This window comes from Coffea eugenioides, chromosome 2 (assembly GCF_003713205.1).
Source record: "Coffea eugenioides isolate CCC68of chromosome 2, Ceug_1.0, whole genome shotgun sequence".
In the NCBI taxonomy this organism is placed as follows: Eukaryota; Viridiplantae; Streptophyta; class Magnoliopsida; order Gentianales; family Rubiaceae; genus Coffea; species Coffea eugenioides.
In genome coordinates this window covers 77312098-77337784 of record NC_040036.1, presented here as the reverse complement: position 1 = coordinate 77337784, position 25687 = coordinate 77312098, and the positions used below count along the sequence as shown (strand labels likewise).

General features: G+C 35.1%; 3 protein-coding genes, 1 non-coding gene and 1 pseudogene across 5 annotated transcripts; 3 read left to right on the top strand and 2 right to left on the bottom strand.

The window, feature by feature from the left end:
* The first annotated feature begins 4869 nt into the window (after positions 1 to 4869).
* LOC113762254 (SPX domain-containing membrane protein At4g22990-like) lies at positions 4870 to 13945 on the top strand. Of its 2 annotated transcripts, none has more exons than XM_027305625.1 (11): positions 4870 to 5011; positions 6481 to 6576; positions 7217 to 7337; positions 7512 to 7823; positions 8022 to 8126; positions 8883 to 9337; positions 9853 to 10160; positions 10343 to 10512; positions 11168 to 11358; positions 12746 to 12879; positions 13495 to 13945. In XM_027305625.1, exons 2-11 carry the CDS (start codon positions 6524 to 6526, stop codon positions 13731 to 13733), a joined length of 2088 nt encoding a protein of 695 aa, XP_027161426.1. In that variant the 5' UTR covers positions 4870 to 5011; positions 6481 to 6523; the 3' UTR covers positions 13734 to 13945. The 2 variants fall into 2 exon arrangements, with proteins under 2 accessions (XP_027161426.1, XP_027161427.1); XM_027305626.1 differs by lacking the exon at positions 4870 to 5011 and adding an exon at positions 6239 to 6316.
* Positions 13946 to 14529: 584 nt separating this feature from the next.
* LOC113761048 (ATPase ARSA2) lies at positions 14530 to 19370 on the top strand. The gene is made up of 7 exons (XM_027303862.1): positions 14530 to 15012; positions 15319 to 15443; positions 16622 to 16772; positions 17842 to 17952; positions 18293 to 18431; positions 18532 to 18647; positions 18903 to 19370. The coding sequence occupies exons 1-7, from the start codon at positions 14752 to 14754 to the stop codon at positions 19077 to 19079; spliced, it is 1080 nt and encodes a 359-aa protein (XP_027159663.1). The 5' UTR covers positions 14530 to 14751; the 3' UTR covers positions 19080 to 19370.
* Positions 19371 to 20513: 1143 nt separating this feature from the next.
* Positions 20514 to 20594, top strand: TRNAL-AAG. Its single transcript has one exon. It is a non-coding gene; the product is annotated as a tRNA-Leu (tRNA).
* Positions 20595 to 21218: 624 nt separating this feature from the next.
* LOC113764306 lies at positions 21219 to 21367 on the bottom strand (annotated as a pseudogene).
* Positions 21368 to 21691: 324 nt separating this feature from the next.
* On the bottom strand, positions 21692 to 23867 carry LOC113761615 (ubiquitin-related modifier 1 homolog 2-like). The gene is made up of 6 exons (XM_027304684.1): positions 23766 to 23867; positions 23580 to 23648; positions 23393 to 23441; positions 22378 to 22453; positions 22185 to 22267; positions 21692 to 21977 (listed from the first exon to the last, which is right to left on the bottom strand). Exons 3-6 carry the CDS (start codon positions 23413 to 23415, stop codon positions 21860 to 21862), a joined length of 300 nt encoding a protein of 99 aa, XP_027160485.1. The 5' UTR covers positions 23416 to 23441; positions 23580 to 23648; positions 23766 to 23867; the 3' UTR covers positions 21692 to 21859.
* Positions 23868 to 25687: the final 1820 nt, after the last annotated feature.

Below are 25687 nucleotides of genomic sequence, written 5' to 3'. Positions count from 1 at the left end.
TTGCAAGTAGGCTTTGGGGCATAGTAACTTATTTCTCCTCGTGTCGTCAATCCCACCCAGCCCCCACTAATAGAAGAGCCCATATAGTGCACCCACCAATGGATTAACAGCATACCGAAATAGGTGCAAAATTTTATCTTCTTTTTTCAGAGGCTGTTTGGATCGTTATTTTCTAGAGTTTTTATAAAAGAAAATATATTATAACGACTTGATATACCATAGTTATTAAACCCGATTCGAAACTCAATCCGGAGAGGTGATCGGTCACTGGATCACTGGTTCAACTGAGGGTTGTACAATAATCATATTATACAATATAATAATATATTTTAAATTATAAAAATAATAAAATTTTTAAGTTGGTGGCTCAACCGGTGGTTTTATTTCGATTCACCAGTTCACCGAGTCGACTAATTTGACCATCGGGTCAGGTTAAGTTTTCTAACTATGTGATATAAGTGAAGTAAACAAGTGATTGGAAAATAGATTCATGGAAAGCGTAAAAAAATTTTTGGAAAAAAATGGCAATCCAAAATCTTTTGGATTTAAGAGGGAACTATAATAGACCCTATGGAGAGGGATGGATTGGATGGTTCGGAAGGAGGGAGTGTAAGTAAGAAGTTTCGAATTTAAAGCCTCCCACTTATGTTAAAAAAAAAATAGAATGGACCCCAAAATACATGACACATATCGAATCTCTACACTACATTTTAAAAAAAAAATTCTAGAAAATAACAATCCAAACAAGATCTAAATATTTCTTTGAGGAAATTTCATAGAATTGATATGCGTAAAATGATTTCCCTAATCACCAGATTACCGGATAAAGTTTTTCAACCAATCATTTCTCGAAACTTATCATGGTAAAGAAAGACGAATAGCTACTATCATCATTAGATGTGGTATTATTCGGAAATTGTGGTAGTTTATGGAAAAGTATTTCACTTAATAAAATTTCTATTATAAGTACTTATTGAGTGCTTAAATGCATTATCTGAATCCAATATGTGTAAATACTTTCGAATTTTTGAAATATAATTTTCACTTTATTTAGTTCAGCATTCATGATAAAATTCTAAAAGTTTATTTTTATCTTTGTAGGATAAAAGTTATTTTAAACGCTCCAATAAAAATACTTTTGATACTAAAAACTCTACACCTAATTCCAAATGTTTACCAAACACCCTATAAAAGTGTTTCTATCTATTGGAGGAAGAAAATTCTTGTGGGATCACTATCTAGTGACCAGGCTGATGGATCGCCTTTGTCAAAGCAACTATCGTTAGTGACAATAATGACATGGGAATAGTAAACAAACTCTGAGATAAGGTTCTTGTTTTTTGTCGGTGGCGTGATGGTAATCTTGTTCTGCAGAAGAGTTTGGGAGGTTTGGGACTTGGGAGTTCTTAACACTTTTGTCTGAGACACAATGAATGGCGAAGTAAAAAGATGGTTAAAAAATAAATAATTGTCAAAAAAATTGCAATCCAAACATGATATCAAATTTTTTTTCTACAAAAGCATGTAAGTTTGGTGGTAATTTTAGAAGTATTGTAAATAAAGCTACTTCTAGTTTTGGGAAAAAAGTATGTTTTATTTTTCTTGTCTAATTCTAGCTCAGAGTTTTATGTCTTTAAAAATATGTATCTGGAGGATGGGCTTTTAGCTATATTATACAAATTTTGATATTATGTGAGTGCATCATTACATGCGTTAACTGCCTTCTCAAATTCTAACAAAACAACAGAATAACCATAGCCATATATCGCTGATTACATCTGATGATCAAAATTTTGGGAAAGACGAACAAATGGTCCTTGAAATGAAAGCTACATCCAGCTATATCATAAAGGAGAATAGTTCAAATATTTCATTTTCACAGAAAATAACTTCTACTCTTCTAATTCATATACTCTCGATCTCGACTCGCGAGCGGCTCGAGTGAAGTTCGAGTCGAGTTCGACAAGTCGAACTTGAGTTCAAAATATTAAACTCGTGAGTCGGCTCACGAGATCGAGTTCGAGAAAACTAAATCAAGGTTCAGCTCGATTAGACTAAAAGTCGACTCAACTCGACTCGTTTGGAGCCCTAGTGTATGTGTGTCCGTGCGCGCATGTAAAGACTGAAACACTCGTGACCTATAAAGTATGCGTTTGAAGAATAGAGACATTTTAGTCTTTCACCTAATAGAAAACGAAAAAATGTGCATGAAACCAAAAAACGCATCATTATCCTTATTTTCACGGCCAATATGTTTAATTGCTTTAGGGCCACACCTGGCAATTGTTCTCGATCATGTTGAAGTCCTCATGTCTCCCGTATGGCATCTGTAACAATTGGGAGAGTTTTACGGTCCCTTTTTGGTACTGTATGGACATTTATTTACCGGAGGATGTAGAGGTAAAAATATATATATTATACAGGTCGAGAAGGCGACATTTCACTGGTGGCCAAAATCGATATGACTGAACAAGAATCTTGATGCAGAGCCTCAGAGAACAAAGTTAAAACTAAACCATTACTTTCAATTGTGGTAAATCTGCCGTCGAATTATCTTGCAGTTTTGTGCCAACCACGTTCAAAGTGGTTGCTATCTTTATTGTAACAATCAGTTAGCAATATTCATTAAGCAATCTAATATTGTGCCTTGTAGGCATTAGACCTAAATGTTAACTTCTTTATTTTTTTTTCCCTTCTTTTGTTTTGGATGAAAAGAATCAAGAAAGTGATGAAAAGTAAGGGGATCGCGAGAGCAAATTAAAGATATATATGAGAGCAAATTCCACTTTACGCCCCTGTGGTTTAGCGTTTTTTACATAACCCCCATATGGTTTCAAAAACTATACATAACCCTCTCATGGTTTGAATTAAAGTGTCAAAGTGACGTAAATAGTAACTCGTAACGGTACATGACACATTCACCCCGTATGATTTTTATATTTTACTATATAACCCCCTTATGGTTTTCAAAATATACACATAACCCCCCTTGGTTAATAAATAATTTTCAACTTAACATAAGGGTATTTTTGACATTTTAGGTGACTCCGTTACGAATGGTCATTCCTGTCACTTTGACACTTTAATTCAAACCATAAGGGGGTTATGTATAGCTTTTAAAACCATAGAAGGGTTATGTAAAAAAACGTTAAACCACGTGGGCGTAAAGTGGAATTTGCCCTATATATGACAGTGATGGCAATATAGGTGACAAATTTTGTGTATTAGCATCCTACAACACAGAATAGATTTAGGTGCTCATTAATCGAGAGGAGAAATTTTTGTAAGATTGATGCGGTTTCATATTTCTTTCAAATTTTGACCTAATCAAATCCTGAAATCCACCTATTTTCTGACTTTCTATAGCTTAATAAATTAATCATATTGGAGTTGACATAAATCCCAGCTTTGTAATTTAATTTTGTATGCATCTGAAACATTTCCTTGATTGGATTACCATATTCACACTTTCCGTGAATACACTCCTCAATCACTTTTTATCTCAGGTATATCAACTCGTTACATTACATTTTTTTTAAAATAAAATTTCAAAAAAAAAAAAAAAGTAATCCAAACGGGCTTATAACGTCCTTATAACTTGGTCCACAAAAAATGACTTTAAATTGTAGGGCTACAGATTAAAGGGCCAAGCCAACAAGAAACTAGTGTTTTCCTCGTGCCTAAAAGAATCTTTGAGTGGTGGCTATCCCTATCAGATACCTAGACATAACAATAGCTACAAGTGCCCTTCATTGTCACATATTTTTGAAGATCAAGTATGAAGCTTAATAGGCAAACATGTCAAGAATAAAGGAAGCTAAGTATTAAAATGGTTAGCTTTATGCTAATATATAAGCATTTCCTAAGCACAGCTGTGGAAGACAATCCAGAATCCTCTCTTAGAAGTCTTGGTGAAAATGAGATTTGAAACTATTTTTTAACTATTGATAGTGAAAGCTTCTGCGAAGCACCGATGGAACTTAATTATCTATTATGGTTAAGACATTATGAGACCATATATTATAATAGTATTAGTAACATAATGAGATTTGAATCCGAACCATAATACCTAATTTTAACCTTATATGATGGTGCAAAGAGAATTATGTAATTGATGGTCCCCTAATAGATTGGCATCATGTTAACAAAAAAAGACCCTCAAATCTTCAAACCCGCAATGACTTTGCAGTAGCATGCCTCCTCCGAATCATGTCTTGGGATATGACAGTACCCTTCACAGGGAAAAGCCAATGCTACAACAAAGACTTCAACGTTAATTACGCATTAATGAAAATGAATTAAAGCTGAACAATTTTAAAGAAGTCATCCGCACAAATAATAGCAGTATCGATAACTTTAGTTTTAAAGCAACTTCAATGACATTACACGACGATGTTGTCGTATAATTACTAATTTTATCATATCCTTCAGTTCTCTCTATTGCACGGATCGGGGACTCTCTAGTTCATTCAACTCAAGTCGATCTAATTTTTATAAATTCGATATAAATTCGTACGATCTTGATGTAATCGTAAATTCCAGACACAAGTCGACAAAATCTCCATTTACATCAAAATTATACATTTATACCATTCTTGTATGAATTACAATGAGTTCTTTCTTATCCAACCTCATCATATAACATAAGACTAATAATAACAATAATAATAATTTGTATGGTATTTCTCACTGAAAACGACTTCTATTGTTCTATTTGCCATCACTCGATCTGGTACAATATTCCTTTGTACGACAGTGCCAATACTTGTACGACCGACCAAGTTTCCCATAAATCACTTGCCTCAGAAAGTGCCCTCCAGCATATGGCCCTTGCTCCATTGCCCATCCCATTCATTCCTCCAAAACTCGCACAAACACACCTAGCTAAGTTAACATCTTCCATGTCCACCACCCACATATTGTCTCTGAAGCTCAGGGAGATGCCTTCTTGAAGTTGTCACGCACTCTGGCTTGAAGATTCGAAGGCCTTCAAATTTCCCATCTCCTGAAGGTACGTACCACACTTGCATTCATGTACTGCTACTGCGTGATTAATTCAAAGTCTAACTTGCTCTGCATGTCCATGCAAAATTTACTTAGTCTACACCATGTCGACTCCTTGCCAGCCTATCTTGATTGCTAACTTCAGCTACTGTTTGGGTTCCTTCAATTATTGGATTTCCTAAATATGTTACTATATATGCACTATTCTTTCTTTATTCGGACATCACCCTCATCATGAATACAGAGACAGGATTGAGCATGATTCTTCCTTCCTTTCATAAATGCCATCATGTTCACCCCATTGTAAATCATGTTCTCTCTATGTAGTATTTACACCTTGCAAAAAGGAATTCCACTTGCAGCTTTTAGTGGATTAAAAAGGGGCACTTTATATTGAGACATATGTGCTAAGGACGATAACTCACCAGCTGAAACTTTGAAAATCGCAATCAAAAAGATTTCTTGGAATTTTATCCTGACCAAAAAGGAAAGCGTGATTGGAGAAAAGATAACAAATGTCTGAGCTGCTTTTCACAATCATTTACTATTGGACAATCTTATGAAATCAATCTGCATTTTTAGAGTAGGAAATTAGGGGCATTGAATTTGGTAGCACAATAAATAAATAAAGACTGAAAATTTAGAAATCAGATTGATTTCCGGATTTTGGTTTAGTGTACAAAATTTCAAGAATCCTCATTGCTTAGCCGTTTCCAATGCTTCATATCACAAAGTCATAAATTATTCAAGTAACAAAAATTAGCAATAAAAACAAATTGAGGATTTAGAAAATGAATTTCTGCTAATAATTTCTTTTATAATTACAAAACCCTTTAAAAAATTTTAAAAAATTATAAAACCCTCCAAACAACCTTAAAGAATTACAAAAAAAAAAAAAAAATTCACTGAAGCAAAATTAACTACTTAAAAAAAAAGAAGCAAAGTCGTTTGAAAATTGCTATAGAGTCCTATACGTTGGCACTACTATCACGTGAAATTACGTAAGTTTATGTAAGCATATCACCTTTTCTGAGGCTATATTTTCGATATGTCACAGACTCCACACTTCTGTTCCAATTCTACTTACATAAAAAAAAAAAAAAAAAGGTTGCAGGATTGCAAGGAGACTGACTTAGGTGCTAGATTCTTCTCATTTCTGGTTATCTTTCTCTTCTTTTCAATATATACACACTTGCAATTAAGCTTTGTATGGATGTAAAGCATAAATTTTTTCAGGCTTATGAAGTGCAAATTCATGCACGAGCCCCTTTGTTAGTGTGTGAAGTGTGTGCGTGTGACACTTCAACGTCAGGTAAGGTCTTCAATTGATTCCTGGCAATTGTGGATTGTTTTCTTGTTCTTGCTATCTACTTGGTTGCCTGATTGATTGAACTGACTTTGCATGTGTTGCATGTACGTTCGTTTATGAAAAAAAAAATGCAGTTTTTGATCACATAACTTTCTTTCTGATTGCAGTAGTTTTTGGGTGTTTACGCAAAATTTAAGCTCTTTTTAAGGGATGGTGACATTCGGGAAAACGCTCAGACAGAAACAAATTCAAGAATGGCAAGGGTATGTGTTTGGAATAGTTTTTATTGTGCTTTACAAACATCACGTAAAGGAAGCATTGTAGTTCTTTCATTTTCTTTCTAGTAATTCTTTTTCATCAAAGGATCCATTGTTAGTTTAGATGATCTAGTTACTGTAATTATGTTTTTATTTATTTTTGTTTGACGTATATCGCAATAAATTATTAGTTAAGCATATTCTGGGCTGTTAGTTCATTTGCATCTACTTCTAATCTGCTCCCACTTCTGATTCTATTGATTATAACATCTGTCAGGATGTGAATAAAGGGGCATGTCTTATGATTTTAGTTACCCTCTACTCTTTGAAATGTATAGAATGCAGTGTATCAATTATAGGGTTAATGCCATCCTCAGTCAAATTTCATGGATAAATGGTATGGTTTCTCTATGTTTAGCGGAGTACAAGTATCATAAACGATCACTAGCTGTTTCGGCCACAAATTTAGATTTTTAACTAAGACCAATAAATTGTCAGCAGTTTTGTGTACCTTTACTTTTTATCAGAAGTGGTGTTTTACGTCAAAGACATGCTCAGCATGTATTCAGATTAGTAGCATACTGTTGCAAGTCATATTGCTATCTGATAATGAAGCCACTATGTGTTTGATATAATGTTTGTTTAGATACTACGTTGACTACAAGTTGTTGAAAAGGAAGGTGAAGCGATATGTTGAGCAAATTGAGGTTTCAGCTGAAAATCCAGAGAATGTTATGAAGGACTTTTCCAGGATTCTGGATAAGCAGGTACGAAGCGTGTCCAATGGAACTTGCCAAGTTGCTTAACTAGGCGATTGATGTTAATAGCATGACTGTTTTTTAAGAAAAAATCTCCCAAATCAGTGACGATTATGCTAGCAAATCAACATTATTCGATTGGTGTTAATTGAGTTACTGTTTTATCTCTTCTATAAATTTCAGATTGAAAAGATTGTCCTCTTTTTAATGGAACAACAAGGTGAACTTGCAAGAAGATTATCCGGTCTTGGGGAGCAGCATGATAGTCTTATACAAGAAGCAGATGGAATAAAAGCATCTGAACTATTGGAAGCTTACAGAAATGTAGCAAATGATCTCCTAAGACTTCTGTTTTTTGTTGAAATGAATGCCATTGCCCTGCGCAAGATTTTGAAGAAGTTTGACAAGCGGTTTGGATATCAGTTCACTAATTATTATGTTAAAACCCGGGCAAATCATCCTTATTCTCAACTGAGACAAGTCTTCAAGCATGTGGTAAATACAACTCTTGTTGTCTTGTCTTTCCTGCTTGCCAAGGCTTTCTCAAAAATCTAGTCGTCAACCTTTATTGTTCTGTCGATGTGATATTTGTTTGAGGGTATAATAGAATGATTCTATGTTGCAGAAATTAGGTATAGCAGTCTATTTATTATGAACATCATCATAACCACCTAGGAAACACAATTCATGCAGGGCATTTCAGCAGTGGTTGGCACCATATCCCGCAATATTGCTGATCTCCAAGATCTTCATGGTTGCTATACTTCGATTTATGATCAGCCTGGTCTGCTCCCTCTGGTATTTCCTTGTTCATTTGTTCAACACAAATCTGTTCAGTTAATCAGATACCTTTGCCATTCATTCATTGTACAACCAACGTCCCAGAAAAATAGTTTTTCTTTTGCGAAATGGTTTTTAAAGAGCTAATGCAATGAAAATAACTATCTTTCTGAATTGTATGCATAACTTGAACATGGATTTTGTCTACAGAAATCTGATTGCACAAAAAGATTTATCTACCAAAACCTTAAGCATCATGCACATTAGGATACAGCTTTCCTATTCCAATTACTAATAGATTACATCTAAGGGGAAAAAAATAGGAAAAGAATCCAAGCCACTTCTGGAATATCTGTTTCTATGGTCCAAATCTACAAAAAAATTATAGCTAATGTGCATCTCCATTCAAATTCATTTAACTAGAACAATGAATGATAGCAAATAGAGGGGTGGCAAAACTGTGCCCTTTTTACTTGAAAGGTATATAGTTAACTTTTTCTTCAAAATTTTGCTACTGATTTAGTGATTATATTGCTTACCATTTTTTATGTCTATTTTGGAAGATTTTCTAGCTTTTTGTTCTCCTGTGGCAGTTTTCTAGCTATGAAGCGTAAAAAGGATATACTTTGAGAAAACATTCCAATCTTGTTGCCATTGTTGTATTCTAGCTACCACTTATCTAGGGTTGTAGATGTTTTGAAATGATATCATAATGTACCGTGTTTTCATTTTCTTTCCTATGTATTTAGATATTTTCCTTGCCATCATTTGCAGGACCCTGTCATTAAATCTATTAAAGCAGCAGTAGACCGGCTAATGGATTCAACAGATTTTCTTCATTACTTGGGAAAGCATGCATTTATCATTCCAGATGAATTATCAAGTTCTTCAGAGGATCATGTGGCTGATGATAGATATCACTTTCTATCTCTTCTTTTGAACTTGGCTAACACATTTTTATATATGGTGAATACCTACATAATTGTCCCAACGGCAGACAACTACTCTATGAACCTTGGAGCTGCAGCAACAGTTTGTGGGGTTATAATTGGATCCATGGCTGTTGCACAGGTGTTCTCCTCAGTATATTTCAGCGCATGGTCAAATAAATCATACGTGAAGCCTCTCCTATTCAGCACCATTGTTCTTCTGATTGGAAACACCTTATACGCCCTGGCTTTTGATCTAAACTCTATATATGTACTTCTAGTTGGGAGATTGTTTTGTGGGTAAGTATATATACTTCTTTGTTCTTGTAGGATTCTTCTCTTACACTTGCACACTGATAGTCAATTGAACACGTACTTTGATTATACCCTTTTTTAGATAGGCATGTGACAATGTGATAGCATGATTTCCCTACTTCAGCAATTTACTTTCATTGGGCATGCTTTTCCCTCAAAAATGGTCTTCTGATACATTGAACTTGTGGCCACCTAGTAATAATTATAGATATACCTATGCCAACCTTACTTTTCTAAGATAATACCCAAATAGAGACCTGTGCATCCTTGATTAAGTTGGAAATTACTTTACCCATTAAAATTGACCTATTTTTTTCAATTTCACGTTACAAGAAAAGTATGCTGTTATTTCTTGTGGCAACATTAAAAGTTCTTCTGAATCAACTAGACAAAAAAGGAAAAGTGAAAGAAAGAAAAGAAACCAGTTGTTTACATGCGTTACTTTAGTGATTGTGTAAAGAAAAGAAACCAATTTCCAATGGTGAATATTTTTGTCTCAGGTTGGGTTCTGCTAGAGCCATTAACAGGCGTTACATTAGTGATTGTGTCCCTCGTAATTTGCGGATGAAGGCTTCTGCTGCCTTCGTCTGTGCTAGTGCACTTGGAATGGCATGTGGACCTGCCCTTGCTTGTTTACTCCAAACCAATTTTAAGATGTTCAAATTAACATTCAATGAAGTCACGCTACCAGGATGGGTTATGGCATTTGCATGGCTTCTGTATCTGTTTTGGTTATGGATATTCTTTCAAGAGCCCTCAAATGAAAATAAGGAGAATAAGAGTACTGCACAACAGACGATGCGAAGTGGTATGTAACATGACTTGATGAATCTTTATTGTGGTTGTACTTGTACAGTTTTAACTCCATTCTGCTTCCATTATCTTTCCTTCCACAAACAACAGTTACACTTTTTATTGTTCTCATAATGGAATATGAACACTAGCTGTATAGGAACCAAAGGCATTATGGTTTCATTGGTTTGTCTACAGAGAATATATTCATAGAGAACAGTGTTGCTCAGCCATTGATTTTAAGCTTGGAAGAAACGCAAGAAGATGAAGACCGTGAATTTGATGTTTCAGAGGAAGCTGCTGAAGAAAGTCGCAAACCCGTCACTTCCCTGATGTCTGCATACAAGTTGCTAACTCCATCTGTAAAGGTTTGCCTGTTTCCCTTTTATGTCAGACTCATGTCTGGTCAATAGCATACCATGCTTTCACTACATTCTCAGCTTTCAGGAAATAATTGTTGTCTATGTGGTTTTTGGGAATCATGTGACGTCTTAAGCTTACACTATGAAAATAAGCGTTTAAAATATTCTAGTCTTATTCATACCCTGTGCTAAGTGTTTCCCTAAAGTTAGGCCGGTAACATCTTCATATTGTGCCCATGGTTTGCCATCGCGGGCCGCGGTCACATCGCGATCTCGGTTGTTCTACATCCGTCGCGACATATCGGTTGAATATCAGATGATACACACATTATAGCACATGAAAGTTTCCAAAAATTTTGAAAAAATTACTAAAATTAGAAAATACAGAAAAAGACACAATTTTAAAAAATATCCTAGTCGACTTCGAATGGATTCGGATATATCGGCCGATATCATGCATCACGGATTCGAATCGGCCAATATCAGCTGACTTAGAGCGAGTCGTTGCCGAGGTAATATCTGCGATTTGGAGATTGGTATCGTACCGGTCCCCTCCGTTCTGGTCACGACTCGGCCGATATTGCGAACCATGATTGTACCCTTTTGAGTATGATTTCCATAGCTAGAATACTGCTTGATATAGTCTTTGCCAACTCTGCAGGTTCAACTATTTATATACTTCATGCTCAAGTATGCGATGGAAATTTTACTGGCTGAATCAAGCGTCGTCACAACATACTACTTCATATGGTCTTCAAGCAAGGTGGCAATTTTCCTGGCATGTCTTGGATTAACAGTTCTTCCGGTGAACATATTCGTTGGAAGCTATCTCAGCAATATATTGGAAGAAAGGTAAGCTCACTATTTCTTATAAAAAAAAAGAAGAAAATGGTATATCTCAAATCTGCAAATCTTTATTGTTTTATGTTCATTTGCAAATTAAAGCACACAAACTTGGGCAAACAAAAACTTAGAGACAGAGAAATGAGAGACAAAAGGCAAAAGGAGGACAAAAGGTTCTTCTTGTTGGTTGGTATGGAAAAAGAAAGACAGAGGACTAAAACATAAGGAGAAAAAGGAAAAGAAAAACACAACGTTTTTGCATGTACATATATGAAGAAGGAACATGGAGAACTGGAAAAGGAAAGCTAAGTGAAATAACATTATCAAATTGTCATTTCAATACATAGGCAGAGGGACTCTTCTCATTAGGGTTCAACCTTGAAACTGATCCCTGCGTTTGGCTAGTAGATGTTTGAAAAATCATTTTCTTAACTCTTAAGCTTCGAATCTAGCATCATGACTTCTATCACCGTTTACATCTGAGAAACTAGCACGAAGATCCTTTGAAGAGATCATAGTTCTGTAAAATTAAGTTTGTAGAGCGGACGCCATGAAGTTTTGATGTCTGGCCCGGAAGTATCTTTCCAGTGTATTCACACATGGTAGTCAAGGTCTAATAGATTGTTTCAAAACTTACAAATGTTTACCAGCACATATTGGCCTGGTGTTCACATAACTTGCAGCTAGTTTGTCATTTTTTTCTCTAGCAGACATTTAGATAATAGAGTATTGTTACGCGTATAAACATTTCTTCCTTCCTGGATGGAGAATCTAAAGTGTCTCATTAAGCTTTATAGCAAATTTTACCATTCGGCAATAGTCATCTAATGAATGATGATGCAACAAAAATCAGAAGAACACCATGATTGACCTTGAACATTTGAAAGCTCTCAGATCACTAGTCTTCAAGCTTTTGGTGAGAAGAAAAACTCTGCAAATATTGACTTGATCAATTGATAGAAAATAAACACGCACAATGCCTGCCGTAAATGTTAGAGAGCAGAAAGTAACTGACACAATTTGGAGGACTTGTGCAATGAGAGACAAATGCAACAAGAGGAAATGACTCTGCAAATGACATTCCTTGAATATATGATACCATGGACCTAGCCATTATTCTTGAAGAGTTAATGATGGGTAGTTAATTTTTTCACTTTAAACATACTTAGCTCCATTATTGTCAGTTTAGTTGGAAGTAATATGGAAGGGTAGTTATGAAACCAACAGAGTTCATATATTTGTCCACCTAGATTTTGACAACTAGATGCTACTCTCACTTGCATTGGCTATACTACCATGTATTTGGTAACTGATCATGCATGAACGATACCATTAGCTATACATTTCCATTTCCGTAAATGTAGTATTTTGATTAACTTGATGATTGGAACTACAGGCAAGTTTTACTCGCATCAGAAGTTATGGTATGCTTGGGGATATTATTTAGCTTCAATGTGACGAATCCTTACTCTATTCCTCAATATGTCTGCTCAGCCCTTGTCACATTTGTATCAGCTGAAGTTCTTGAAGGTAATATGCTTTTTATTCAGCACTCCTATGCATGGTGAGTGCCAACCTTAAAGCTTAATGTTACGATATTGTTTAACTTTATGGACTTGTGTCATTAGCTAGCTAACTCTCCTTATTTATGCCCGATCCACGTAACAACTGACCAGAAACCTAGTGACAAAAAACTACTGATCTCTAAATCATCAGTCTGCGCCTTTAGGAAAGTTACTGTTCATCCTGTAGATGGCATTCAGGGCACGCTGCAAGTTTACTGCAGAAACTTATCCTTGATAACACAAATATGCTCTCAGTTTTGTTTTCCTATGCTCATTTTAGGAACTGAGCGGCCACTTAGGTAACAATGGCAGTTAAGTGCATGAGCTGGCAAGTTCACTGTACAGGGTATTGTTAGATGTTTGTCTTGTAAACAATCCACTGCATTTGTCAGATGATAATATCACTTTAGTGACGGTCTAATGTATGGATGATTGGCCATTAAAGATTAGCAGGCATGTACATGACTTGATATGTGTGCCAAATCCAATAGTTGATGGCCATAAAACAGCCTGACACAATTTCGGTACCTCACTCAAAATCAAAGTGACAGTTTACTGAATGAGTCCAGCTTTCTTGCAGGTGTTAATCTATCTCTACTGTCTCGAGTTATGTCATCTCGGCTTTCAAAAGGGACCTATAATGGTGGACTTCTATCAACAGAAGCTGGGACTCTAGCGCGAGTAATCGCAGATGGTACAATAACCCTGGCGGGTTACTGGGGAATGAGTAGGCTATTGAATATCACCCTACTTCCTTCCCTTGCAATTTGCATTTGCTCAATCATAGGCACCTGCTTTACTTACAACTCTCTGTACTGATCATCAATCAGCATATACGTATATAGAGGATAACAATAATATATGCACCTATAACCAAACTTGTAAATGAACAATTATTACTGCAGGTCAATGTAATATAGCTTCTAAGCCCCTTGTGGGCTTCTCCCTTGCTGCAGAACATCGTTGGAAATTATGTTCCAGGCATGTAAAGTAAGAAACAACTTCATATCAAAAAAAAAAAAAAATTGAAAAAAATAGAGAAAGGTATGATAATGTCGGAGCTTCACCAAATTAATGTTCCCATTCATTAAGACAAACTTTACTTAATGCCAGATCTTTGTTAAATAGTAGTTGTAGACAGAAAATTTTAGAAGAAAATGAGCATGGAGCAGTAATATTACTCAACGCAAAGAAAAAAATACAATTGCAACAAAGGAAAATCATAGAGTATATTTACCATGTTTCTAAGAAGTGCAAAAGTATATACACCAACAATTAACAAAAAAGAAATTGTAAGAAAATTGCAATCCGTTTTTGGTTGTTTGGAACATAATTTTCTAACAAATTTTTTTTTTATTTTTCATGTATACTTTTCAATTACCTTATTAACGCATATATATATATATATTAAATCGTTACCGTTCATTTTTTTTTTTAAAAAAAAAAATACTTCAAAAAAATAACATTAATCTATAGTATAGAAAGTAACTTGATTTAGTAATTCTACCACTGTTAAGGTGTTGAGTGCAGAAAGAATCGGGACCCTCAAATTTCATAACGATTTGATCGGTGCCGTGAACCATCTGGCACAGTTCTTTGTCTGATATTGAGGCCTCTGTCGTTGTCTGAAGTCGTGGGCAAAGTGGTTTGCAACGCGAAAACGCTCCTAATAAACGCTTGTGCTCTTCTTCTACCCAAATCAACAAAACTTTTTGTTGGTAGTAAAATTTTTCTGGGTTTACCATAAATCTCAAGAAAAATAAGAACTTGATGGGAGAATAAGAAGGGGAGGCATAATTGATTGAATAAGCTTTGAATTGTCGGTAAATAGTGATAGATGGATTCAAATCAAGAACTACCGGAGGGAACGGTACAGAACATCCTAGACCAGGAAAGTCTCAAGTGGGTTTTTGTGGGAGGGAAAGGTGGAGTTGGAAAGACAACTTGCAGCTCTATATTGTCAATTCTTCTTTCCAGAGTCCGATCTTCTGTGCTTATCATATCTACCGACCCTGCCCACAATCTCAGCGATGCCTTCCAACAAAAATTCACCAAGAATCCTATCCTTGTCAATGGCTTCTCCAATTTGTATGCCATGGTATTTCAATTATTCAATCAGACTTTTGGCTTTGAGTTCTTGAACTTTTTCAATTTGTGTTTTTTTTTTGTTTCCTTATTATGTAGATTCCAGATGAAAATTTTCGAATCCTATTTAGTGAGTTTTTATTGATTGCCCTTTTCTTGTTCAGTTAGGTTTTCTATGCTGTAATTGAATGCACACTAAGGACAAAATCGTTTTTTGTAGAATGATGGGGTTCAGGTTTAATTGGTAATTGACGTAAATAATGTGAGGTTCTATTGAACCATTTTTGTTCAGAATTAAATTTGAGGTTTTGGCGTGTAGGAAGTTGATCCAACAGTGGAGAACGAAGAAACAGCTAGTTCAGATGGGATGGACGGTTTTTTGTCTGATCTAGCGAATGCAATTCCTGGAATAGATGAGGCCATGAGTTTTGCAGAAATGCTTAAGTATGTCTTTTTAACATTGCTGCTAATGTCATGGGCTTCTACATTCTTCAAACATTTACTGCTGCTATCTCTCTTGCATTTTAATCTAATCAGAAGCTAATTTGTATTTAAGTTCTAAAGATGTTGGATCTACACATTATTCATTTTGAGTTTGTGATGCTACATAATTAATTGGTAGAGGTATAAGAAAGAAGATGTGAACACTATGTTCCCTGAGCCTAAAAACCCCAAAAAAAAGGTTCCTTTTCAGCACTTCTATGCTGTGAGTGGTGGGGAAAAGGGAATACTGGTTCAATGTGCTGAAAGCCATATTAATCTCCTTGTAAGTTTGTTATGCTGCATATATCCTCTAGTCGCTACTGTTCAATTGTTTTTGGGTTTGTAATGAAAAGTTCACGTGCACTGACTACACATCAAAGATTGTATAGAACTGTCTCTGAGAGAGAATGAGTGTTTTAGTTTTCAAAGTTGTTGACTTATATCTTTACTAGAGTTGATTTTGGGATACAACAAATGATGCAAGATCAATGTACCACTTAACTGCTATGAGTTCTTTTGAGCTATGGAAAATCTTCTGAGCTGGCTGCTGGGTTTGTCAATTCTTATTATCTAGAGCCTATTCCCTACCAACCAACTTTTTTTGGCGCGGCATGGATGTTGAGATAAAAACTGGATACCTGGACTTTTCATGAGTGTTGGAGGCAGGTTCTTCTATTGAAAAGAGAAACAATCAAGGACAATGATTATAGATATCTGAATTACGAAATGCCATATCTAAGCAAAAGACATGCTAAGCAGCATGTCTGAGCAACTGGTGCTCTCTTCAGTTTTTCAAAATATGTTAAGCAGCATGTGTCACTGGCTTTTAGTATGACTGTATTTGCTGATGTTCTTTTTTGTTTTAGGTTATTAGTCACGATTATTTGGGGCATTAAAATATTTGTTACATGTGAATAAGTTTGCCATTATTTCTTCCTTTCACTGTTGAAAATAGATTGGTGGACATATCCAGTTTTGAGAATTAAATTACTCAGTAAACTTGATTGATATGTTTCCTTTGATGTGACTGATGATATTGTTTTACAAATTGTTGTATGACGTGAGTGATGATATTGTTTTATGAATTGTCGTCCATTTCATGTCAATTCTTAACACATCTTGCACATTTTCTTCTTCAGATTAGTGCAAACAATGGATTATTCCGTTATAGTATTTGATACAGCTCCAACTGGACATACACTTCGTCTGTTACAATTTCCATCGACATTAGAGAAGGGTCTGGCCAAGATGATGAGCTTAAAAAGTAAATTTGGTGGTTTGATAAGCCAGGTGTGTTTGTGGTTTGTCTGCAGGCTTAAGTCAACTGAACTTTCTCTTACTGCTTTCTTCATTAGATTGGGGTATCTTGATGTGTTGCTGACTAGATCATAGTTATTGCTTTATGTGTATTGGTGTAAATTTTGGATTTCTATTTAGTTAATTATATTACTATGACTTATCTCAATGATTTTGCAACCAATTTTACTGCTGTCTCAATTATTTATCTCTTCTAGCTTTTTCCATTTTAAGTTGAGACTAAACAAGCAAGCCACATGTTCAAATAGCTAAGCAGCGAGCATGTTGGTTAATATCTTTTTTTTGTTTCACTACATGCAACACTCCGTTTTAGGTAGTTCTGTTGAAGGTTGATGTTGCATGAAAGCCAGAAGGTGAAAGCATGAACAGGGTGATTTGCAGGAGGAGAGGGAGGAAGGAGAGATGAGAGTAGAAGCCAGCCCTAATGTTTAATCTTGTGATTTAACATCTTGTAGGATGGCATAGCCTCTAAATAGCCTACCAATAGGCATGGGTATTGAGTGAACATAGTCGATATGTTGCTGACAATAAGTATTCAAGTAGTTATAGACATGGGCTATAAGGCAAATAGATGATGCGAGGACATGAGCATTCCCTAACATATGTCCATTATTGAACCCACCGTAAGGTGCAAAAAGCTATTTGTATCGCCGAATCAGGTATGAGAAACTAAGAGAAAAAAGTACCATTTATTGGTTGAAGCATCTGACTGACCAAGAAACCACGTGGTACTAAATAGGCTCCCTCTCTTGTGCTAGCATACATTACATACTAGAAGCCGTGGGGTGAGGTGTTAAAGGGTGAGTATTTGTCGTATGCCTTCGATTTAGAAGAACAAAGTCCCTTCCTACTATTAAAGGATAAGGTTCAGAAACTTCTGTTTTAGGCCTGTATAATGAAAGTCTACTGCTTCGGCTTGATGTAGATGGTAACTGCTTATGGACTTTTTTTCACTTTTCTCTTGCATTTTTGGTGTGTCTTTCATGTGTGGTTTATTTCACTCATAATGTAATTTATTCATATTAGAAACTATTTATGGCAGATGTCACGTCTCTTTGGTGCTGATGATGAATTCGGCGAGGATGCAATTCTTGGAAAGTTGGAAGGCATGAAAGATGTGATTGAACAAGTCAATAAGCAGTTTAAAGATCCAGTAAGATCTTACTCTTGAGAAGCTTTTCTGTTACCGATGGCTTGTAAATAGCAAATTCCTTCTGCAATAATAGTCATCATGATTGAGCTGCTTCACATGTTGGAGTCAATTTTTGGGCAGAAAAAATAAAATAGTATTGAAAAGCACTTGAGACCATATTAGACTAATGCTTGATTACTGTTGCTTTTGCTACTTCCTCTCTCCATCTTGAGTGAACTGGCTTGAGGCAACTGGATGACAACACACTGTTGCTCATGCATGCTACCTTGTTTTGGCTGCAAGTTTGTGCAACTGTTCCACTTAATTAATCATTCCACTAATGTCTATTTTATTGTCGCAGGACTTAACTACATTTGTTTGTGTTTGCATCCCTGAATTTCTCTCTCTGTATGAAACTGAAAGACTCGTTCAGGAACTCACCAAATTTGAGATAGATACACACAATATTATTATTAATCAAGTACTGTTTGATGAAGAAGGTACTTTTCCATTTTTCAAATGTGTAGTTTTCTTGACTGAATAACATGTTTACTTTGAAAACATTGGCATTCCACTTACGTGTCTGTGTTTATGATTTAGCTGTGGAATCCAAGTTACTAAAGGCTAGGATGCGGATGCAACAAAAGTATTTGGATCAATTCTACCTGCTATACGATGATTTTCACATTAGCAAGTTGCCCTTGCTGCCACAAGAGGTATAAAGATTCTCTTTTTCTATTCTTCTTCCTCGATTGTTGAAGTGTCATGACTTTTCTCATCAATTCATTTGACAAGAATTGTCATTATCTAAAATGGCAAAATTGAGAAGTCTGTCATCCTAGATGTTCTGATCAACTTGTAATTGAGAAGATCAAAGCCTGATGCACACTTTTTTGCAGTCATATTTCTTACCTGAAATTATATTTGATTATCTTGTGTGGTCTGACTGAACAAGCAATGAGGTTTTATAGGTTTGTGGGGTTGAAGCACTGGAATCATTTTCACGCCATTTTCTATCACCATATCAACCTTCCCTTGTTCGAGGAACTGTGGAAGAGTTACAGGAGAGGATATCAGTACTGAAAGAACAGTTGAAAGATGCTGAAGCGCAATTAGAAAAAATCAGAAAAGGGAAACAGAAGGTTTGATTGAAAAGAAAAAGAATCAGAAAAGGGTGCATTTATGGGCCAATATCGTCAGTCACAAAAGCATTCTGTGCTTTTGTTGGATTTTTCAGACCGTTCAGATGCATAAACTTTTTTTGATTGTCATTATCTTTATTAAATTGATGCATAAACTTTAGTCATATAAGTTATTTGTACCCTTCAGGCAGAAATACTTTTCATATATTGAATGTGTTGTAGCTTAGCCAAACAGAATTGTAGATTTTCCATGGACATCAATTTTGATTAAGCATCTCGGAATAATTTTTGTTGCTCGTCCGATGACTACTTGTTGAATGCTTCGTTTCGTTCTTCTCCTCATTTAACATTTCATGTTGTATCACGAATTTGTCAGGTTTGGGAAGTTATTTATTATTTCAGCTGTGGAGAAAACATACCCCGTTGTCTATGCCTGGAATTGAAGTTATTTTTCTTCTGGTTTTTCTACTTGCTTCAGTTTACGGCCAGAGATCTTCAGATCTATATGTTGTTAAAACCTGGTTTTGACGCTTACTTTGGATTAAGAGTGTAAATTAACCAAACTACTCGACCGAGACTTGCGAGTAACTTGGTCAAAGGTTCGGCTCAAATTTGGTATTGATCAAGTTTGAGTCAAGTTCAAGCTACTCAGTAAAATAATTCAGGCGAGTTGAGTTTGAGTAGGAAAAATTAAACTCGAGTACTTGCCGAGTTTCATCGAATAGCGTAATTATAATATAATTTTTAATTATTTATTTGTAAAATTACATTTGTAGATAAGATAATTATAAAATTATCAAAAAAATTGAGTTTGAGAATTTGATTGAGGTCAAATGAGTTTGATTTGGTTGAACTCAAAGCCGAATAGGATGAAATAAATTCGAACTCGAGTTCAAATTTTAAGAACTCAACAAACTTGACCTCAAGTACTTTTATTTGAGTAGAGTTTGAGTGGTGCATTATTCAATCTCAACTTAAGGTGCATTTGATAAAATTATAGTATAAAAACTGAAATATGAATCCATTAAATTATTGAATTGTAAAGTACTAAATTTGATATATTTGAGTGTATATCACATTAAGTAATAAGTAAATCACTTATTGTTTTGGAACAAATTTTGATTAAAAAATTCAGTGTCATTTAATTAATTCAAATGTTTTATTTTTGTTATCAAATGTATTTGAACATATTAAAATCTAAATCTATAATTAAAATACTGAATTGGATTATCAAACAGGGCTTCAATATCAGTCTTGCTCTTGGTAACGGGGTCTAAAGAAAAACCCTTGAGATTTCTGGGAATTGCTTGGTGTGGTTGGCTTCAGAATGCATGAAAGAGCATACTCCGAAAAAAAAAAAGGTCAACACTTGGGGTTCTAGTGCTCTACAAGTTAGCAGAATCTCAGAATTAGAGATTTTCTAGTGATTAGAAGCAAGTTGTTGAGATGGCCGAGTTGGTCTAAGGCGCCAGATTAAGGTTCTGGTCCGAAAGGGCGTGGGTTCAAATCCCACTCTCAACAATATAAATTCAAATTTTTGTAATTTTGATCATTTTTAAAATGAATTTTCACACCTCTGTGGAAACTTGTGCAATGATGAACCTTTAATCTAGAAGTGGTCAAATGAATTCATATCCATCCATATAAACCAACCTAAATGGATTTAGACGATTCATATAAATTTAATGGTTTTAAATGGATAACTATCTAAATCCAATTATATTGGTAAATTTAAATGGATTATCCATGTCATTCATATACATCCACTTAACTTAAAAAATAGAAAACACACACAGTTATTGCAAATATTCATAAAAAAGTGAAATAAAACCTTGTGAAACCATCTATTCTTTCCTTCATAACTTCCTCATATGCCAAATTAATTTTATAAGACCGCCTATTCTTTCTTTCGTAACTTTTCCATATGCCAAGTTGCCAATAACATTAATTACATTTTATTCGCTTCTAGTTCCTAGACTTTTCAGAATTATATTTTAGTCTCGACTCTTGTTTTTTGGATTAAAGTTTAATCCATCTTTTTGGGTGCCTGTACAACCAGATGGAGAACGACTTAGTTGACCCAATGAGCTCCTTTTTGCATTGCACGTAGACCTATCCAATGTAAGGAAAGGAAGAACGAGAAAGACCAGCGAAGGACAAATCACCACCGTTCAAATCTTGCGCAGGAGTCATGCTAGTCTTCTCCATGTCGTTCCAACTTATCTGAGATGTCCTCTAAGGGGCAATAATTTTCTCTGTATTGTTCAAATTTTATCAGATGCCCCTGAAGGGACAATCTGCAGGAGCTTCTCGTCGTCATTCATGAGTCCTGAACACTAACAAGATGTGATAAAAGCAACCTAAAAGGGGTTTAAACCCCAAAAACTTTCCGATCAATGGACTCTGTTTCTTGGGCTTCAATAAAGAGAAAAGTAGGGAGGAACAATCTACCAACAAGCAAATATACAAGTATTTCATTCTGATAAAAAACCAATTTGAAGGAAAAATAATATTTCTAGATGATCATACTAGTGCATTGTCATACAGTTGACGCATTCATAATAGTATCCACCTTTGTCTCTTTTTCATAGCTCAGGAAGAGCTCTATAATGCCTGTATTTTTTTTTTCTTGAACAAAACTAGTTAGGGGTTGGGGTGGAAGGAACTAATGAACGACATAACAGTCCTGGATTGGCATTCATAAAAGGAGGTCACTACAACAGTTCATGATGGACATAGTAAATCATTTCTGCTCAACTGCAATAATACACAATCATCACTGGCAACTATCCACCATGCAATGTTGAAATGAAAACCACGATATCTTTATCTTCCAAATTTGTATCGAGCTGACCGCTTAGCTCCCAATCGCAGTCATTTACAAGGACTAGAACTCCAGGTCTCCTGCATAAAATAAAACCATAGGTTAACCAACAACATCAATGCATTTAAGTCCAACGACCACCTAAGGGCCATTAGAAACAATTTCTAGCAGCACCAGAACGTTGTGTTGCAAATCTCAAAGGTGCAACTAGTCCTGCTGGAGTTCCAACTCAGACCATATACTACCAAGTTTTTAAGCCACCATCCAAAAAGAGAAAGCATACTTACACAGAATCTCCTTTCATGAACATTTCCGGCCTCTCCTTGATCAAATTGGTGCGAGCCCAAGAGAGCAAGTGTTTCATTGTTAACTGGACAAGAAGGAGAACAAGTACAGTGTGAACATTCTAAACTATTGTTGGAGAAAAGATTCTGTATAATATGTCTTACTATAACATCTATCATCAAGAACGAAATTTACCTTTGACTCTCCAGCTTGTGGTTCAACATTAACATGGTGGATCTTCACAGAATCACAAAGAAGTTCCAGCCCCCCACTAGGAAACAAAATGGATAGCAAATAAGCATCTTCAAGGTCGTTAAATATTGAGGAAAAATTTTGATCAACCCTATTACAATAAATTCCATTTGTGCCTTTTTTTAAGGACCCTTCTTTTCCATCCCAGAACAAATTCTGCCACTTAACTAAGCAAGAAGTGAATAGCGATAGAGCTGGAACACCTTGTTAAGGTAGCGAGTGTATGATATGGACATTGAGGTGCTCTAGTGGAAGGGCCACCCAGCCACAAGAATGCAAAAGAAAAGCAATTCATATTACTTGAACAAATATAACCAGTGTAAATTCTGACCATCTAATCTTAAATGCTCTTTGAGTATATATCTTAGATGAAACTTTAAGCTAGCATCAGAAGCTTGGACCTCTAACTCTGTATTACTACAGCCTAAACTGCCATAGACTTGGCACAATTAATTAATGTGTCCAGCAAAGATGCTCGTTTATTGCCTCATCCCCATTTTATTTAACCATTGGATGATGTACTACGATTGTGCCAAAATTTTGAAAAACAGAATTAGTCATACTTCAGCATAGAAAAGGTTCATTAATTAAGAGGTCACAAAATCTTTTTTAAAAAAAAAAGTGAGCTGCAGTACAACGAGTAGCATATGACCAATTCACAAAAGGGCTAGAAAGACTAATGAAATGAAACTTTTGATTTTCTCCTACCAAACAATTGTCTCTTCATACAAATCTTTACATGCAAAGGATTATCAGATGTTTTGTGAGATTCTCACGAAAAAGGAAAAGTCACTAATCGCATTAATTTGGCAAGAAATCAACTAAAAGATGGACAAAAAAATCAATTTTGAAGTTGTATAGAAGTAAACAAGTACTCTTGACAAAAATTAAACACCCTAAACTGAAGAAATAAATATGTAAACAGATAAAAAAGAACAAAGAACAGAAGAAATATTACCCAAATTCAAGGGTCAGCTTCATCTCCAACTAACAATATTTGAGCAAATCTGCGACAAGAATTTTCCTTCAGAGACAATTAAAAAAAAGGAGCGAAAAGAAAGAGTCCTTCCTTTAACGATCAAGCAACAAAACAAGTTGCTAGATCTAAAACCAGAAAATAAAATAGGTAAGAGAGCTGTGTATACCAGAATAAACTCCTTCGCTGAAGAAGATAATCCTCCTCAGAAAGAAAAAAAAAAAAAAAAAGCCTGCAGCTGAAGAAAAAGCTAAATCAAATTTCCCACAACCATTGCAACCAACAAAACCAACAAAAACAGAAATTCCTCATATGCAGGAATAGAAGCACAAATTAGGATTCGAGCGGAACCTACTTTTATCGGGCTCGGGTATCAAAAACCCCGGGATGTGATTTCGGCTGCACCTCGGAGAAGGCGGGTACCATACAGTTGATTGAATGGTTGTTTGCCTGCTCAGGGTTTTGGCCGCGAATATATTGAAGTGTAAATTGGACTGGCTAGCAATCTGTGTTTATTACTATATTTTAAACTAGCCCTGCAATTCCTAAGGCATTCAATTGAAGCCCCTAATATGTCAATCTCTTGGCTTAGCCCTTGGCCCTTAGTTTACTTTGTTGTTCGCCTCTTGGTTACCATGAATTATTGCCATCATTCATCAAGCTTGAGATGCATATAATTCCTACCTACAAATGGTAAAGTCCACAAAGTGAAAAGTAGAAAACACTTTGGTTTAATTAAGAGGTTCTTTAGACTTTATATACTATAAATTTTTTAATCATCATAGACGGAATGTTCGTCTCATAATTTGATTGTTCGATTGGTGTAAAGTGTCAAACAAAAAATTATGATTATTTTAGCTCGACTAAATTTAAGAAGATTTTGTTTAATGGGTACTCAAATAGACACTTTTTGATTTTTTTTTTTTAGGAGATAGACACTAGTTAAGAGAGTTTCAGATGTTACGATAAAACTTATAAATACAAAGAAGCAATGAATGTAAGTGAAAAAGTTGCTTATATTTATGTATTAACAGTATTTTATGTCAACCTATTTAAAAATTCTACCCATAAAAAGGCAAAAAATGAACAAATAAATTGTTTGACATCATATGCTAAAGGTTCTATTGGGAAAGCATATTATTTACAAAATTGTTTTCATAATTTTTCTTAAATATCTTTCCTAATCACATTTTTAATTTTATTTGCAACATTTTTATCTCATATATATCATATTTATAAAATGCTACAAAAAATATTGGATAGCTAATGACGCTAAAAATAATTTCTCAATATCAATATTGAGGCCAAGTCTTGTACAAAGTTGTAATAAGAAATATTCGCAAGGTAGGAACGTGTACATGTTAAAAACCTCATCAGGATCCAATTACAATCTATATCTATATAAATTTGAGAAGGGGTTTTTAGCAGAAACCCTTTCAATGACTTCTAAACTTCCCATTCTTTTTTCTAGATTTTTGTATTTATTTTAATACATAAAATGTAGTGAATAATAACCACCTTATCACCAATCAAATTTAAAGTTCAAAAATTCCCACTATCTCTTAATTCACCCTATAACCACTCCTATATTCACTTCTGATCTTTTTGGGTCCAAGGAGTCCTCTGCTTCATCCTCTTCATCGATATTTGAGTCCATCTTGGTGCCGTCTCCAAATGTATCTGCCTATTCCTTTTTTTGGATTTCTTTATTTGTTAATGTTTTAGTATGACTTTTTTTGGGCTTATTGGAATTAGAAGTTTCTGTTTTACATCATAAATATTGTTTGTGTATGTTAGAATTTTGCAATCTTTTAGCCATTGGAAAATACTATTAACTTACGCCCTTTTTGACCAATGAAAACTGATGCAGCTTTGGTACCACAACTCCGGTGCTCTTCTTAGTACGCATCATACTTTTTTTCTTGAACCTTCGGCAGACGTCAAGAAGCCGGCGGTGACTACCTTTCAGTAAGTGACCCTGCTCATTTAGGTATTGATTAGTATTATTGTGTTTTTTTAACTTTGCCCCACTTATCTGCTATCCCAAATTCAAGTTGTCCTATTATTTAACATATTAAAATTTTCCACTCAAAATTTGTAGGGAACCCATCTAAAGTTTCCTCACCATGGAATATGCCCGCCTACAAGCATTTCAACAACAACTAGATTTCAAACTCGCAAGATTGCAACGGAGGAAACATTTGCTTAGGAAACGAAACATACACCGCAACGATTCCACACACCAGTTGGAAAAGCTTCATCAAGTTTGCGCTGAAG

What these genes read in the sequence shown, in the direction of transcription:
- LOC113762254 (XM_027305625.1), top strand. Translation starts at nt 6,524, where the DNA reads ATGGTGACATTCGGGAAAACGCTCAGACAGAAACAAATTCAAGAATGG. An exon ending in AGCAATATATTGGAAGAAAG is followed by an intron (nt 11,359 to 12,745) that starts GTAAGCTCACTA and finishes TTGGAACTACAG; the next exon opens with GCAAGTTTTACTCGCATCAG. An exon ending in ATCAGCTGAAGTTCTTGAAG is followed by an intron (nt 12,880 to 13,494) that starts GTAATATGCTTT and finishes GCTTTCTTGCAG; the next exon opens with GTGTTAATCTATCTCTACTG.
- LOC113761615 (XM_027304684.1), bottom strand. Translation starts at nt 23,415, where the DNA reads ATGAAGCTGACCCTTGAATTTGG. An exon ending in AAGCTGACCCTTGAATTTGG is followed by an intron (nt 22,454 to 23,392) that starts GTAATATTTCTT and finishes TTTGTTTCCTAG; the next exon opens with TGGGGGGCTGGAACTTCTTT. An exon ending in CACAAGCTGGAGAGTCAAAG is followed by an intron (nt 22,268 to 22,377) that starts GTAAATTTCGTT and finishes CTTCTTGTCCAG; the next exon opens with TTAACAATGAAACACTTGCT.
- LOC113761048 (XM_027303862.1), top strand. Translation starts at nt 14,752, where the DNA reads ATGGATTCAAATCAAGAACTACCGGAGGGAACGGTACAGAACATCCTA. An exon ending in ATAAGCAGTTTAAAGATCCA is followed by an intron (nt 17,953 to 18,292) that starts GTAAGATCTTAC and finishes TTATTGTCGCAG; the next exon opens with GACTTAACTACATTTGTTTG. An exon ending in AGTACTGTTTGATGAAGAAG is followed by an intron (nt 18,432 to 18,531) that starts GTACTTTTCCAT and finishes TTTATGATTTAG; the next exon opens with CTGTGGAATCCAAGTTACTA.